Source organism: Xiphias gladius, chromosome 20, assembly GCF_016859285.1.
Source record: "Xiphias gladius isolate SHS-SW01 ecotype Sanya breed wild chromosome 20, ASM1685928v1, whole genome shotgun sequence".
NCBI classification, from domain to species: domain Eukaryota; kingdom Metazoa; phylum Chordata; class Actinopteri; order Istiophoriformes; family Xiphiidae; genus Xiphias; species Xiphias gladius.
Genome location: NC_053419.1, coordinates 8772513 through 8791007, shown reverse-complemented (window position 1 = coordinate 8791007; position 18495 = coordinate 8772513). Strand labels below are relative to the sequence as shown.

The following is an 18495-nucleotide window of genomic DNA, read 5'->3' as shown; positions in this document are numbered from 1 at the left end:
CATTTGGTATCGGTAGCATTAAACACAAAGTTCAGCTGTGGCTAATGGGAATGTGATTATTTTCTAAGATGTTGACCAATAGACCAATGACCAATACACTGATAAGATAGTAAGATATACTTTAATGTGTAAAAATGTCTAAATTTGTCTGGAGCATTGATGCATCAAATTAATTGCCAGACATGCTTAAAAACATCCCTACAATCATTTGTAACACACACAAACACATGCACACACACACACACACACACACACACACACACACACACACACACACACACACACACACACACACACACACAATTAGACCAATTAAATCCATAAAAACCAATACAACATATTATTTTGTATTTCGTATTATATACAACAAAATCTCACTAATATTGTGCATTGTAACAGAATATTGCACGTTAAACATAAAACAAACTACTAAAATACCTCACATGTCAATGTAGACCCTGCTATAAAGTGCTCTGTGACCATGTGATGTTTCACCATTACAGCATTTAACTGCTGCTTTTTAAAATCTTGATGGATGATGAGACAAATGAGTTCCTATAGACCCACACTGCTATCCCTACAGTGATGCTGCTATCATGGCTAAATATTCATATAAATAATAGAGAGTCTAAGGATACACGGTGTTTTATGTGGTACAGATGAAGCTCTCTGAGGGTATTTTGTGATTTATGGGTTATATGAGTAAAACCGACTTGACCTGAGTTCACATAGTGTTAACTTGTAACCAATGGGTTGGTAACCATGTAGGGACAATAAAATAGTTTCTAAAACATTTTGCTGTATGTTTAGGCATTTAGTTGATGTACTGACATACTGTAAGTTACTTAAACTAAAAATTTAGATATGGCATCAATGTGCAACAACAGGTTTACAACAAAATCCATTCTGAGTGAAGGTGTAAGACATACTGTATACAGCTGCCCTGATTATCACTCTAAAATGTAATTAAAATCTAAAATAACTCTTGTAATTATATAAGGATAATGTCCTGTGTATGAATGAATCTCAGTACGTTTCCAATGTGTTTAGTATTAAAATGTTTTTTTATCTCTTTTATTCATAACATCTGTCGTTAGGTTGTGAAAAATAGATTATAGTAATTGTGAGGGAAAAATAATCCACCCAAACGGACGTGAAAAACATTTTGTAGCATAAAAGGCACAGTATGTTTATATATGTGCTTACGTCAGCGAGCGTTAGCTGTTTGTGTGTTTATAGATTTGCACGTGTGACTCAAGCTTGTTTGGATGTCATCAAAAACAACAAAGGCTCACATTTCTGCAATCACTAGGACCGTCAGATCAGTGTAACATATCCTGCATGCCTCTTTCAGCCCCGCTGTTAATCCTTCAATTCGCACACTGTTGTAGAAGGGTATTTCAGGTCAGTGGATCAGCAGTAATTCAGTGAGAGATCAGGCAGAATAATAATAACAATAATAATGATAAAAGCTGTTTTGATGCTGAGTTTTAATGTGCGGGATTAGCACATCAAAAACAATACAGATGTAAAGTCCTCCCATATGTGCTGCACAGAATCCTGTTTGGAAGACGGAGCAAAAAGTTGTGTCAGAGAAACAAGACTTGTTTTGTTTGTGAGAGGTCATTACAGATAAATTTGGCAAATTGCTGTAGTGGAAAAAAAAACTTGAAATAAAGAATGAATAAAGAAACCTGAAATAAATTCCCCAAACTTTCTCATGTTTTTCCAATGTTTACAATTACTTTTACAACTTAAAAAAATTTCAAATTAATCAGAAAGTAACTAAAAGTAATCAGTAAACTTAATTACTGAGTGTAGGAAATTCCTTTCGGTTATAAAAATGATAACATATTTAATGAAATAACATGCAGAATATACATTATTTATCTGTCGGACTGCATGTGTGTGTGTGTGTGTGTGTGTGTGTGTGTGTGTGTGTGTGTGTGTGTGTGTGTGTGTGTGTGTGTGTGTGTGTGTGTGTGTGTGTGTGTTATTGTGCTTGCCTCTTGAGTGCACCTATCTGTGCCCTGCATATGTGATTCAACTTAAGCCATCTCATCTTCACGCACACACACACAGTTGTCTTACAGAAAAAAAAGACAGCTAATATTCGTTGTTATTTAAACACCAGTGCAGATAGGAAGCTGAACAATAATTATTTTCTGGAACAATAATTATTACCATTTAATTCTGTTGTTTACCATTTTGCCTGGTGGCCCCTCTTTAAAACACAGCCTCTATCTATAATGGTGAGCCCTTGAGCAGAACTGCATTTAACACAAATATCAAATAATTAAAAATCAAATAATTGAAAAATAAAAGTGCTTTTTTCTTGTGTTTGAAAATGAATTGCCAGTGAAACGTGTGAGCTGCTTCTTCCCAGGAGACTGGTCTTGGTTGTGTGTGGTATCAGAATTCACATTTTTCAATATCTATTTTTAAATTCATGTTTTACAATGACATGGACTGAGCATGGAGTGATTCCTTTGAGTTGTTCTGTTCTAACAGAAGCATATTTCTGTTTCTTTCATATTAACACAGATGATTATCAGTCATGTATTTGTCAAAAAGGCTGCCAAAATTTAAATACATTTTTTTAATATGACTTCACTGCAGTGCAGTTAAGTGTAGACAATGTCTGCGTCGGAGTCGACTCCATTTTGCTGGTCATAGAAAAATGTAAAAATATCATGTGCTTTATTTCGACCTGGCATCCTCCTTGTAGTTATCAAGTTGTGTCAGTAAATTGTTGATCATTGGATTTGAATTTTCTCTATTTTTTTAACAACACATAAACAATAATTAGAGATCAACTCCACGCAGTAATAATCTGGCAGAGATCTCTGATATTGTACTGTATGTTTTAGGGGATTAAAAGCCAGATCACAGGATTACACATTTGCAGCCTGTCTGGGGTGATGGGGCACAGTAATGTGACACTGTGAAGACACAAACACCAGGTATACACACACACGCACACACACACACACACAAACATGTGCTGAGTATCAAGCATATATTTCCTGACATAGGGAAAAACTTGCTTGTTGTTGGGAAGCAACTAGAGAAGAACCCTACACACTGGGCTTCAACAGCCGCAGTGTACTCAGGCCTCCTGTCACAAATTGACTCATTTTCACATAGCCTCACAATGCATTGCTGCCTTAAATTTGTTAACATCATATAATTAGTTGTATTTATTACACATGGGTTTCTGGCACATGTTTCTGTGTGACTTGTCTTTTTTTATTTCCATTTTGGGTTGATTGAAAGTAAAATCAGTTTTTGGACACCTGGGAAAACATCCTCTGAGTCAGCCTCTTGAATACACACTGGCACGACTGATAAAAAAGCAATACATATGGAAAACATGCTTGCAAAACCTGATTTGTATAACTTAATTTTATGAGTGTTTGGGGTTTATTCCCTAGGGAATAAGAAATATTTTTCTTTGACCAGTGCATAGAGGAATAAGAAAAGAACAACCAACTAAATGGGACTGCAAATCCAAGGTGCATTACCAAAAGCTGTTTCAGAGTGTGTATAAATGTGGCTGGGTGGAGATATAAAATTTAAAAATATTGTCTGAGAAGTGTTTACAATTTTTATTTTCTAACACAAGGGAGTTACTGTTTGAAGCCATAGCATTTTAACTGAGATGGGACAACATTTACTCCACAGTGCACTAATGGGATGATCTCATGTTTTAGCTAATTGTCACAGGGACAATTACAGAGGTTTTTTACACGACCACATATGCTGCTGATTGATATCATAGTTGATGAGGTCACCAATACTGATGTCTTCCTCTACTTCTCTCTCTTCCACTTCCTCTGTTTGATTTCTGTGGAAAATCAACTCTTTCCACTCGCTCCTTGTATTCACCCTCTCCATTCTCTGCATCACTCTCTATGTTGCCTGGTGATTAAGCGGTAGATTAACCTCCAGTCCTCATTAATAATAAACAAATAGAAAAAGCCCTGGTTGTTCCACTTCCTGTCTGCAGCACTAATAGAGCCCTTAATGTTGACATTAACATACCTTTTATTTACTCGGGCAGATGGACAGACAAGTCAGAAACATGGACAAATGGAAAGATGAGACATAAATGCATCGTGCTTCTAGTATAATGTATGTAGACTTGCATATAAACTATGTGGCTGTGTTTAACAGCCTCCACTCCTCTGGGAGTGGAGGCTGTTAAAGGCCTCTCCGCAAGATTTTGGAACGTGTCTGCAGGGATTTGCAGGTGTTGGATGGGGTTTAGGTCAGAGCTCTGTGCAGGCCAGTCAAGTTCTTCCACACCAAACTCAGTCAACCATTTCTTTATGGACCTTGCTTTGTGCAGGAAAGAAATTAAAATATTATTATACACTGTAACATTGAGATCTTTTTTAACTGGAACTAAGAGTGCTAATGAAAAACATGAAAAACAGCCCCGGAACAAAATTACACAACAGAACGGTGGATGTCCATATACTTTTAGCCATATATTGCATAATAAATAGATCTGATTCAAGCTGCTGCTCTTGTCGGTTGGTTTACAGGAAACTAAGACCATGCTGTAACCAACAGGTTGCAAGTTCAGTAACAGCAGTAGCCAGAATGTGTCCTGCTGATGTGCCCTCATATTGCACACTCAAGTCGTACCTGTCAGCTGTTGCGTATGAGCTTCAGTAAAGTGTAAACGTACAAACGCCCATGTACACACACAAGAAAAGGCAATCACTTTCATGCCTTTAATCATGCCTTTGCTTTTCAAATGTGATCATAATCATGTGGCAATTAAGATGATCTTCAATGTGTACAAACAATAACAATGAGGAGCTGAAGTTTTCGTTGAAAAAACAAGCTCTCACACACATGCACACGACGAGTATATACTGAGTACAGGCCTTATGGGACGACATTTGTTGTAATTCATTCAGAATCCATTTTAACGCATTGTGCAGGCCTAAGTGCCAATCTTCCTTTTTGGGGAGTTTTCGTGATTTTATGTCCCATATAAAACGATGCAGTTTGCTCCACAATGGCCTATTTAAGTTACATTACCGCCGAATATTCCCCAGTAAAGAAAATTAAGCCGTGATACTGTGAGATCATCTCGGTTAGTTATCTTCTCCCCGCCGAGATGTGTCGCTTTGACACCCCGCGGAGAACTGAATGATTCTCTTGGACGAGGGATAATAGTCTTATACATTGTGTCACTTGCCTAAGATCTCTCTCTCTCTCTGCCTCTTTTTCTTCTCTTTACAAACCTGATCCAGAAAATTAAGTAATATGTTTTGCATTGTATAATGCTGTATATGACAACTAGGTGTACGAGAGTTGAAACAAAAAAACATTGAAAATATGACCAGTACAGTCCCTTTTACCAAATTTTGTGTCAGAGGATCAAAACAAAACTCATAAAGCAGTTGTCTTAATTATTACTTCCAACAGCCACAAGATCACGAGATTCAGGGTGTGAGAATCAGTGTGTTTTTAAGCAAAACACTGAGCCCCCTTGCCTTTTTTTTGTATTTACCATTTTTCAGTAGCTCTGCTTAACAGCATCAGATAAATCCCTTAAAATTTAAAGATGATCAACTCAGGTATCCTATTGCTAAATCCTGTTCTAATGTCATAAGAAATCATTTTTATAAACGCAACATGTCTGAGCTATATTCAGAAGATAAAATGATTAAGAAACCGTATCAGTGGTGTTGCATGTTTTAGCCCATTAACCTCAAATTGTATTGTATACCTTACATTACTGCTGACAGCACCTTAACATAGAAACAAGAAGGTGTTATCAAAACAGCCCTGGCTCTCAAGTCCGTTGTGATGAGAAGATAATGAAACTCTGACCACAAAATAACGCCAACTAAACACTCACTGGAATTGACTTTCCATGTCAATCAACTTTTAAAGCTGCTATCTGAAATATTTTGGTAATTCATACTGTACAGTATATGGTGTACATTAGCAAACTCCAACACTCAAATGGCTCAGCTAACCAGCAACCTGGAAATTAGTATGAGAGTTTCACATCATGCCCATATTCTCGAACATTAGAATTAAAAACAAAAAAAAAAAAAATTCCGACATGTCATGTGCTCCCTCCTCACGCGCACGCCCGTGTACACGTACACACACACATGCACACACTGCACCCCGCACCCTCTGACCCTGTAGGCGCTCTCCTTGCCATTAAAGCGCACTGTAGCGCCCAGCAGTCTGTCTGCACTGGAGCTAATTGGCTTCAGCTCAGCGTTCACTGTTAACGTCTCATTACTCAGTCCACTTATAATAACTTCCACAACTTTGCTTGTGTTCAGGGGTCATTAAAAGTCAAGAAAGTCTTTAATTATGAACCCGGATCACTCAGTAAGTAAAGTTGCATCTCCCAGAAGGTCTCAGTGTACTTTATTCTTATTCAGTCCTACAAAACCGCTCATGAAATACAACCACGGTGATCTCATGGTAAATGCTGCAAAGGTCCAAACGCCACAGAGAAACTGAAGTTGATCATGGAAATTTGACACAGATGAGATACTAAAACATAATATCAAGTAGGGCCACTGTAAACTCACTATTAACTACCACAGAGACACTTTAAATCTCAATAACAACAGTAGAGTTAGAGCCATCACAAAATCCCTCAAAGTTGTGTCCATAAACTCACGAATTTCATCTTATGTTAAATGGATATTTATTCATTATAAGACTGGTTGCTCTTAAATTCTGACCCCTCTGTTTAAATGCATGTGCACATCTTTGTCTCATTAAATACTAGATGATAAAATATTATGTTAAAGAAATAAATTAATATGGTGATTTAAATGTCTCCATATAAACACGAATGGTATTGTTAATTTTAAGAGCGTGTTTCAACACAGTATTTTACTGGTGTCTTCCATTAACAGTGGGCTGAGACAGACTGGATTACCAGCTGCTGTCTCAGAGGAAGGTTTCTCTATTGAAGCGATGTGAATACTTTCTCAATTTAATTAAATTAAGGAAGGTTTTTTTGTTCGTTTGTTTTGTTTTTTCCATATTTCAAAACAGTACATGGGAATTTTGGTGCAGACAGGCCCAAACTGTTAGTGAGGGTCTCTGGGATAAAATATTTAACTGACCCGAGCAGGTGAAATGTACAGTGTTGTTAACCCACTCTCACTTTTTTTATTATATAATGTAAACTCGGTGAACTGAATAGTTATTGAAACCTCCTATGGTTAAAGTGGATACTCAACGCGACTGCATCCTACGTGTCTATATACTTTTAATATTTATGTAGCAAATTAAAGTCTCTCTGAAGTGGAGTTTTACTATTGTGTCACAACAGCTTTTTACTGATTAATTTAGTTTATCTTGTATATGCAGTGTGTTATTATGCATTAGTCAGAGAGGGAACTGTGCAATAAACACACGCACACACAGACACACACACACACACCCACACAGCCCTAAAGGCCCATCACACACACACACACACACTCACACACACACACACACACACAAAATCAGATCTGCTGTCTGGATTCTTATGTCATTAGAGGAATTAAAAAAACAAAACACACTTGTGTTTTTTATACATGTATAGCTTGCCTTCATTACGTTATGGTCAGATTAATTACTATGCAGAGACCTGGGGGAAAACTTCATTGCTTTTTCTTAAAAAAAAAAAAAAAAAAAAACATTAAAAAAATATATAAATAAATGGCTAAAATCCTATGGGGCCTATGCATTCAGTTAAAGGATTTAAGGCCTACGCATATTTGGCTGATAAAAACACTCAGCTTCTCTCAACACTGCATCACATGCGTTTTGTAAAATGATCTTTTCTTAATAATTCACTCAGGCTAATGTTCCAGATCTTTGATGAAATATGGGGATCTTTAGTGGTTGGTCTGCTGCGCTAATTGGTACATCCGCCCCAGGCAAGCTCACATCTACCAAACCGAGGACGGCATCATTCACAGGACTGCGTCTGTCTTGGTATGGCAACACTGTAAAAATAGAAACATGACAAATAACAGCTAAATTAAAACAGATGGCTCTACGTGCCCACCTTTACTGTTGCTACGAACGTTTCACATATGCCGTGTGCGCTGGTGACATTTAACCTAGTACAATAAATAAAACGAAGATGGACCAAAATGTAATGATACAGAAAAAAGAAGTGTTGATTTTTATACAGCAGGATATAGGATGCAGTGTATGTCAATGTAGCCCAATAGCAGGCTGTCGAATGACTAAATGTGTAAATTTGATAAAAGAGTAATAAGGTAAATTCACCAATAACGTTTTGGAGTTCTTTTATTATGGTAAGTTAATTCATATTGCAATAAAACGCATAGAACAGGAGAGAGAGTAATGACCCGTATGTATGGTGACACAGCAGAACGCGCACGCGCGCACGCGCACGACCCCCCCCCCAGACACAGACACACACACACACACATACACAATACATTTTTCCTCATCATGGGGAGGGGGCGGACTTAAACGCATCGTAAATAATCATCATTATTATTTTCTCCCCTTTATTTAAGATCAGTGTTAATTGTAATGCACAGTAAATCTTCACTGCAGATGAACAGAAGAGTCTCATTCAGTAAAAGACGTGCAGCATTAAGTAAGGATTAAAACTGGGGCATGTAGGGCGACTGTGCACCATATTGTAGCCTACATCTGCCTTTAAATCCACATAAATTCATATGAGCACTGGTGGGTTGATACAGGATGGGCTGGAATACGTTGGCACATGGTTAAACACCCATTTGTGATATGTTTTATATTCTCAGAGAGACAGAAGGAAAAAAGTAAAAATACTTTTTTGGGTCATAAAAAAATAGACGAATTAACCTTTATCAATTCATTTTTTAAAGGTTTTATTCATTTCTTTATTTCTTTATTTATTTTTAGAAAATATTTTAATGACAACAAGGAAGTTTGGTGATTCAGGCTTGATCCAGTGCGTTTTGAGAAGGGGGGGGGTGTGAAGCATTTCGATATGGTTATCACTCAGCCGGGGCATGTTTCATTTATTGACAGATTTGATGTTAAATGGCTCAAGCTCACTTAGTGTTGTAGCTCTTAATTTGTTACGTTTTGAGCACTTCCCTCTCCCTCTGTCTCCCTGGTTTGACCCTCCGAGGTCACACAAGCAATTCTTTTTTTAAACGCATGATTAATTTCTCAGTAGGGCGACCGGCTAATGCGTTATGAAAAAAGTGAAATGTATTCCAAAGGGGCTAATAGCGCCATTGTATTCCAATAAGCCTTTTCCTGCTTCACGTGGTTCAGACTTGCCCCGCTTTTGATAACATGTCAGGAGCATTGCGAGAAAGTTGTGCTTCATCTTGCGCTTCTCCAAAAAAACAAAAACAAAACAAAAACAAAGATTCGTCATTGATTCGTTGTTGTCGTTTAGAAACTCAGGGAATTCGCGCCGGTCGTGATTTTATTAGTCATTTTGTTATGTCAGTGCAGCCATAAGACTTAGGCTGCGTTAAATCAATATGATGATGGAGATTACACATAGTTTAAAAAAAAAAAAATCCACCTTTGGCTTAAAAACTTAAAAAAAAAAATCTATCTTTCAGCTAAAGGTTGAACCTGGCAGAAAGGTTGCTTGGTAACCTTTAGGCTACTGGTAACGCTAGGCATAAATACTATTAAAAGAACAGTATAAACTCAACACCGAAGTCTTCATAAAATATTTAAGAAATATTATAGAAGCAGTGCATTGATTTCTTGAACGGAAAATGGTCGGTTATTAGCTCTGAAAGCTTCTCTACCTGTGTTTCTTTGCGTCGTTTTACCGCCTCGCCTCGCTCTATTGTGACGTCAGCCGTGTCAGTAGCCGCGGCCCGTGCGTGGCTCGCGCCCGCGGCCCCCCGGTCCCACCCCACCCCACCCCACCCCTCCCTCCCTCCGGCGCCATCGCCGCGGGGGGGCTCCCGTGGCCTCCGTCCGCGAGACAAAAGCGCGCGCGCTGACGGCCCAAATTGGTTTGAGAAGGAGCAGATGGGGCTCGTGCTCTCCTCCGTGTCGCTTGGGCACACAAGCACCAGATTTAGGACTGAGCCTAAAAGCGGTTCTGTCATGTTCGTCAAGACGCTACTGGGGAAAGATTGGCTGTGATTTATTCTCCACCAATTCTAATGTCCGGCAGCCTTTTAACCAGTTTGACACTCGCTTAGACCGATAAATGTGTAATTTAGAGTTTAAAAAAAAAAAAAAAAGAACTTGAAAAACGATTTGGTTCAATTACATTTTTTTTTCTCAACCCTTCAGTGTTTCAGTGAGTTTGAGTGGCTTCTTTGAAAGTCTACAACATTTCCAAAATAAATAAATAAATAAATAAATAAGCTCTGACCTGAAAGGGTCTATAATGTCCATCAGCTATCTTAAGTCTAACTAAATTACTTCCAAAAGTGTAAAAGTCTTTTTAGATAAATTAAGGTGAGGATCTAAACTGCAGCTTTGTGAATGCACCTTTTAATAGGGCTCACACGGCTGGACTACTGAAACTTACATTATCATTCGTACTGCTTCTCTGCACCCCTGCTTTCTATTGGCCCCACAGTAATTCTTTATTATTCCGAATGCATACCGGCCTACGTGCCCCAGGGACAAAACATTACAGCAGGGACAATATTTATCATGCAAAGTTATTCTGACCTCCATGTATCATCGAGAACATCATGTTAAAAACTTTGCACCCCTGCCATTCACGAGAAGCGTCTGTTTGACCGGAAACTATGCAAAGTCTGCTCTGATGTTTCCCAGCTATCCTCCTCAGACACACAAACACACACCTACGTTATGTTAGACATGTCTGCGTATTGCATTGTGAAACTTCCATCCCAATTGAACAACCACCGTCTGTGACCTCTGGCATTAGGTTTTCCTGTTTAGTTTTCTGTCCCTGACGTGAAACATGGGCCACAGAAGAATTTGTCCTGAAAAGAACTTCATTAAGTCGTTTTAATTAACGGGGACAATCAGTATTTGGGACAACACCTCACCGCATTCCTGCTCAGAGTTAGATGAGATCCTGTTTTGCATCCTTCGAACGTTTGCTGACGACTTATGAGGCAGCTGATATCTGGGTTCATATTTAGGTCTGTGCCTTCACATCTGTAATTTGCCTGCATATTTATAGTGGAAGAAGTAATTGAGCAGCAGGAGCAACATGCCTGGTTGAAGAGCTTGGAGCAGGGGCGTAGCTAGGAATTCCTTAGCCACCCGAGAGACGACCCCCCCCCACACACACACACACACACACACACACACACACACACACACACACAGGATTTTGTTAAATTAAATAATCCTACACTGCAATTTTCTGAGGGGCCTCTTCAGGTGAATTGTCACTGCCGCTCTTAGCATCGGGTCCTGGCTGGGGGGCTCTTCTGACCCTCAGTTGCAGCAGATGAGGTGTGGAGGTCTGCTTCCTGCTGCCCTCTACCTCCTGGGAACAACCCGCACGCGTAGCCCCCTCAGCCTCGAGTGTAGCAGGTATCAGCTGTACCGACAGACATTATTCGGATCCCCAGACTTGCCCGGCTGTCTGACTGCTGTCTCAGCCTTTATTTTCTCTCTTTCTGGGCCCCTATGGTCAGGCTAATGTCTGTGTCTGTGTTTAAAAGCCACATTTCCGATGCCAGGCTCGTCTGCTTGGCTGTGTCTGGTGCCAGGTTGTTGGTAATTAACTCCCGGCTCAGGGTTTTGTGTATCAAAAGTCACACGCCTGTGTTGTGTGGCCTATTCCAGGGATTTCCAAAGTATTAAATGTCAAAGACCCCCCCCCCCCCCCAGCATGTACGGTCGACCAGCAGTAACCCATCCACTAGCGACAGCTTGTAGGCCCTACTGTAGTTACAACTGGTTGTAGAGCAGTGTCAGATTCATTTCAAACTCATATTCATTCAGTCACTAATATCGTGAGTAAATTAGCTCTGAATCTGAAATTCTGTTTTGAATTTGCGGTATAGTCATTCGAGTTTTGCCCTCTGACACTTCGGGTTTTGGGGGGGGGGGTCATTTCAAGCACGCGCGAATGTGTTTGCAGTGCGGGCTCGTGCGTCCCTGCCGTTAGTTTGACTTTTCATGCGTTTGAGTGGCTGTTAGCGAGAGCTCTGCTCAGATGGACGGGGGCAGCACAGCGCGTGAAGAAGACCAGAGAGAAACTGTGTATGTAGGAAGGGTGTGTGTGTGTGTGTGTGTGTGTCTCCTGGATGGTGGGCTGAGCTCGAGCTACACGCCAATCAAACTCAAGGCAGGTGCGTTGTAGAGAGAGAGAGGGAGAGAGAGAGAGAGAGAGAGAGAGAGAGACGGATTAGGACTGCGCGTGGTGTCTCTGAAAAGCGAATAAAGCCGGCGCGAGCGTCGCAGTTTACTCACATCTCACGAGCAGGCTCACTCTTCAGTTGGAGACAACCGCTGGCTGCGATTCCATGTTTCCCGGATATGATTCAGTGAAAATCTGTTCGTTTACGTGATAAAAATGAGTTGTTTGAAAGTGTGTAGGAGAAATCGATTTCTCTCGTGAGAGGTTTTTTTTTTTTTTTTTTTTGGTTGACGCATTTGGGATTACTCCCGGGAGTCGGAGGTAAGGATGGCTCGAGCATTTCAGTCGAAGGCTAAAGTTGGCTAAAATGTCGCTGAATGAAAACCGCGTGTTTAAGTGAGCAATGGGACAGAAAACAGGCTCCTAAAACGACTTAAAGAAGGAAATGCTTGAGGAAAATGTCTGTGAACGGCTCACATTCCGTTGCCTTCCCGACCTTTATTTCAAATGACTGTAGACCAATGGCATATTATTATTATTATTATTATTTATTCTCATTATTATTTTGAAGTATTTTGGTTACGAGATAAACGAACCGTTCAGCCCGCCTCCAATGTTGTTCCATGGGTAAGTTTTTACAGGATGCTTGACAAACTGACAGGCGCGGTACTTCGCTGAGGGCCGGCCCCGTTGCACCGGCTTGAATTAAACTCGGGCTCCGCTGAAATTCTAAAATTGCATCTAGTTCAACGTGTCGTGTAGGATCGGAAGCCAAACGGAGCGCTTGCTTCAGAGCAGGAGGCCCGTCGCTTACCTAGTGTATTGGGTAGGTTGTTGTGCAGCCACCACAGTTGCACCTAATGCGTCCGTAACTGATCCGTAATCATTTGTCCCAGGTTCATTCAAAAAGTCACCTTTTTCGTTTGGTTTCGTTTCATTCTGCGGCCCGTTTAATATCAACGCCTTGCTGTCCAATATTGTTATTATAAACATACTGCACTGAATAAAACGTGCGAAAATAATTGGTAATAAATGTGTAAGCAATTTATCTGTTGAAACGTACATTTCTTGAAATAGTTGTCGGGGAAAAAAACGGATTTCGCTCTTTTTTCGGTACTATATTTTGTTTTTAAAACACACCACAAATGTAATACGCACTAAAATAGTTTAGTTTTTTGCTCTAGGTGCTGTAAAAATGGGAATTTCTGAAATATATATTTCATGATTTGCTTCCTTTATGAAAAACTAAAGCTAATTTCCAAGTAATATAACTTATTCACGACTGAGCAGATGTTCAGCATAAAGTTAAAAATTGTGCTTTGTATTTCACACTCAGAACAATACAGTATAATTTGTTGAAATAATACAGCGCAGTAAATTTTGCTCTCAGCCAGCGCATGAAAAAAGTTTTGCATGCTTTCTCTTCACAGTCATTCTTCTGCCATTTTCATGCTTTTTAGAATAAATCTAAATAAATATTCATAGGAGATCTTGAAAAAAAAAAAAAAAAAGACTAGACCTTGTGGCCCCCGAATGCGTTGAACTTTAAACATTAGGTTGTGCCCATACGTTTGGGGGAAGAGCTGGCTAAGGCTGAACTTTAACTGTAACAATTATTTTAGAGGAGTGTTATCATCTATCTTCTATATTCTAAAATGCTACAGACTATCATTTTCTGGAAAATGAATTAATTAACTGAACTGCAAGATTTAATATTTTGACAATGCAGGCATAAATGCGGAAAAGTGACATATGAATGCAGTATTTGCACTTGCTGTCACCCAAGAACCTCACTTAACTATTCCTTAATATTTAAACTATGTCATAATTATTTTAAAAAATTCTGTACTCAATAATTTTTAAAGAGTAGTTCAGATGACAGCAATTTATTTTGCAGGCAAACTGAAATCGCCTTTTCAAAATGCGTATTGATGTTATATTATTTCCATATTTAGTCAGTTCTTTAATACATAGAAAATAAAAGCATTGTTGTGCTTGGATGTAAATTGGGAGTTCAACGCGTTTAATTTGAATGCATGTCATTTCAAATAATCATTATTTCAATGTGCACATTTGTTTACATGTGTTTGGAAGACTAAGCGCACATTATAAGGAATGATCAGCTATGGCATGGTATATGTGATACAGAGAGAGAGGGCATATATTTAACTTTACCGGAGGGGTTTTTTTGGTACTATAATTTGTAAAATTTCAAAGGCAGCAACACATGTTGACACATGTTCATTCTGTGTTTCTTCCTTTTGCTCTTTCCTTTCACTCAGGTCGTTCCTCAGTTTTCCTCCAAGTATGGATAAAGCCCATCTTTCGAGCTCTAATGACATCATTATGACGAGCTCAACAGGCCCCTACCAGCAGGAACCCCTGACTCCACCCAGACCCACCCACCTCCACTCCTCATCCTCTTCTTTATCCTCACCCTCTCCCTCCTCTTCCTCTTCACCCCTCAAGCCCAACCAGGTTGGCCAGGTCATCCTGTACGGCGTTCCCATTGTATCACTGGTCATTGATAACAATGAGAGACTTTGCCTGGCGCAGATTTCCAACACACTCCTCAAGAACTACAGCTACAATGAGATTCATAATCGTCGCGTGGCACTGGGCATCACCTGTGTCCAGTGCACCCCGGTTCAGTTGGAGATTCTCCGTCGGGCCGGTGCCATGCCCATCTCGTCACGCCGCTGTGGCATGATCACCAAGCGGGAAGCCGAGCGGCTGTGCAAGTCCTTCCTGGGAGAGAACACGCCGCCGAAACTGCCCGACAACTTTGCCTTTGATGTGACACACGAGTGCGCCTGGGGCTGCCGGGGTAACTTCATCCCAGCACGCTACAACAGCTCCAGGGCAAAGTGCATCAAGTGCTCCTTCTGCAACATGTACTTCTCCCCGAATAAGTTCATTTTCCATTCCCACCGCACACCGGACGCCAAGTACACCCAACCTGATGCGGCCAACTTTAACTCCTGGCGACGACATCTCAAGCTCAGTGACAAGCACCCACCTGATGAGTTGGTTTATGCATGGGAAGACGTCAAAGCTATGTTTAATGGAGGCAGCCGGAAGAGAGCACTGCCCTCTTCAGCCCAGTGTCCCTCAATGGGGCCCATGAAGACTCTCCCAGGTTCCGTGGTGCCTCATATGATGGGACCTGACCTGGGTGCTCAGAAAAGAGGCCGCTTTGAAGACGAGGATGATCTGGATGGAGGCAGTCTGTCTCCTCGTAAGGCATCGCGTAACTACCCTGTCATTCCCGTCCCAAGCAAAGGCTTCGGCATGCTGCAGAAGTTCCCTCCCACGTCACTCTTCCCCTCACCTTACCCCTTCCCAGCATTTAGCCTTTGCCAGCAGAAAAAAGAGGACAGTGACATTTCAGCCGGGCAGAAAGGAGCAGGGTTCTCTGGTCTTTTATGGCCTGGCCGCAAAGACACTTTCTATCCCCCTTTCTGCATGTTTTGGCCACCGAGAGCAGCGGGCGGAATCCCTGTCCCCACCTACCTCCAGCCTCAGCCCAGTGCCCTCTCCTCGCTGGCAGACAACCCTTCTCTTAGGCAGGCCTTTCTGGATCTCTCAGACCCCAGTGAGCCTGGAGCTGTAACTGCCAACGGAAATGGTGTCAGTGCAACCATGGCCTCTGGCAGTGGCACCACGACACCGAGATCGGGGCTTTTCGACCAAGACTGCACAACGGTAACCCCTGACCTTCGCCCTGTGACATCAGAGGGATGGCTCAAACTCCTGGACACCCCGACCCTCCAAACCAGGAAGCCAAGCTATGGCTCAGCCTTCCGCCCCGTAGTCAAGGATGCAGAGAGCATCGCCAAACTCCACAGCAACGGTGGAGGAGTCACTGGGGCAACAGACGAGGACTTTGGGGTTGTGGTTGCGGGGTCAGATCGCCACCAGCGGCTATCGCCCACCAGCAGTTGTAGTTATGGAAGTGAAAGCGGGGGCGACGGAGAAGCAGAGGGAGGGGAGAGCGAGGAGGAGGGGGAGGTGGATGTGGAGTCATCGAAGCAGGAGGACGAGGAGGAGGAAGGGAGTTTCACAAGCAGGCCACCACAGACTCAAACCGGCCTGTACTTCCCTGCACTGAGCGACACGGCCGGAGAGGAGAGGGGGAAAGAGAGAGGGAGTGGCGTTGTGTATCCCAGCGCCTCCCCCGCCTCCTCCTCGGACCCCATCCAGCAGGAGTCCCCCAGCCTGCCTGCTTCCCCTCCAGCGAGCTTGCCTCTCTCCAGCTCCAACCCACCTCACCGAGAGGACCCAGCTTACAAAAACGTAAATATCCCCCCAGGCCACTTTAGCTAATTATTATTTAAATGGTGTTGCAGTCAGGCAGTGATGTGATCTGCATAAGCAGATTGATAGGCTGGTTTCTCCCTGTAGAAATTGAAACAGTCACCCCACTCTGATCCCAACTAATAGGCCCAGGCGTGGATTGTTTAATGGCCACGGTGTGTTTGTTCTCCCTCTGTCACCCCGGCCTGTTAGGGCAACTCTAATCTTTAACCTGTCGACTCCCACATTAACCAGGCCTCTGAGAGAGGAGGAGGAGGAGGAGGAGGAGCGACACACAGAGTTATGAGGATCATTCACTGAGTAACATACTGCAGATACATCTCACTGATTTCAGAGACGCGGAGAGGAAAAACGGGCTTTAACTCTAAACTCCAATTTAGGTCATTATAAGTGAATGCTGCTATTGGCCGATTTTTTTTTAAAGAAAAGAGCACCAACAAGGGAGATCACATTAGTCAAATGATGAGTTAAATTTTACACACAAAAAAAAACATGTAAATATAAAAAATTAACATCACATCAAAGAATCAAAATCATACACCATTATTTGGCCTTATAAGACTTAGAATCTGCTGTATTGTAACTATACAATGCATAATAAGTATATGAAATGCTAACTGATTATATGTGATTTCCAGATTCACAAAAACAGAGATGAAGGACTACCTGCGTATGCAACCAAAGACAACTCCAGCATTTCTGGTGAGCAGACATTTTAATCTATTAGTTTTAAATCTTTTCTTTTTGTTATTTCTAATGAGTTTTGGAAGTCTGAAATTTCAGCCTGTACTCTAGATGACGATGTGCAGGTCACCCTTTTGAAACCGCACAATAGTGTCGGTGCAAAAACATTTGCAAAACTACAGTTTCTCTTTGATATATAATCTACAAAAATCACCTAGCTTGCTCCACTCTTTGAACAGGTTTTTACACTGTTTCATCAAATAGCATTACACAGTCTATTTCAGCAAGCTGTTACACACTATCTGTTTCATCAGACGTCTGACTCAGTTGTATTATAGCATCTTTGTTTCATTTATTGTCTGAGTGAGTGGTTTTATAGTATCTCTGTGTCCCTGCGAGGCTCATATTCCTGTGACGTTTCATTTGCTTCTCTCATCTCCCACTCTGACCCTTTTGCTGAAGAAAATGTCTCCTGTGTGTGTTTTGTGGCAGTGTGCTCACAAACACAGGCAAACGCGTGGCCACACGGCCCACATACGCATTCACACAAAGGAGACACACACCATGTGCACACTTAGTTATCTCCATGTGTCCGGATAACCAGCTCAACCAATGGGCCTTACTGAATCTCTTCCCCTGTCTGTCTCTCTGTCTTGCTCTCTCATTTTTTCCTTCAGACGAAAACAAAGAGCAGAATAGTTTCTTTGCACCAGAGAGTGAGGCGTCAGCACCGGACTACTGGAGGGAGAGCTCAGGTACATACACTCGCTTATGTTTTTCATTTTTTTGTGAGTGGCTGCGGAACAGCCGCAGCCAGGTGGATAACAACAAATTAATCAATGAAGAAAATACAGCAGAATATAAAAATGGCAGGTTAGGTACTTCCTGAGAATTATTAGGATGAAAAGGTTCATTTAATTTCTGCATTCGGTTTCACTCCTCAGTAATTTGAATCTCATATCACAGAGCAAGTGGGGTCTTTCTAAGACTGCAGATTAAATCCTGATTAACGTTTACATCAGGAAATTAAATGAAATCACTTCCCAAAAATGAATACATGCAAAAGCGACTTTTGACTGTTAGCAAATTAGAACTACATTAGAACTGTCTCTAATAATGTATCTTCAGAGCAGGAATATAATTTATTTTTTTATTATTATTAAAAAAAATCAACATTGAGAGGTAAATCAAAAATATGAAAC

General features: G+C 41.2%; 1 protein-coding gene across 2 annotated transcripts in view; it reads left to right on the top strand.

Moving 5' to 3' along the window:
• The window catches only part of skor2 (SKI family transcriptional corepressor 2), a 30433-nt gene that overhangs the window by 8032 nt on the left and 3906 nt on the right, over positions 1–18495 (top strand). The window contains exons 1-4 of one of the 2 annotated variants that reach the window (XM_040157633.1): positions 13034–13118; positions 14575–16588; positions 17248–17311; positions 17971–18048. In XM_040157633.1, coding sequence (XP_040013567.1) covers positions 14600–16588; positions 17248–17311; positions 17971–18048 — 2131 coding nt within the window. In that variant the 5' untranslated portion in view covers positions 13034–13118; positions 14575–14599. Of the gene's footprint in view, positions 1–13033; positions 13119–14574; positions 16589–17247; positions 17312–17970; positions 18049–18495 lie in introns of those variants that run through there. The other variant, XM_040157634.1, reaches the window with a different exon arrangement.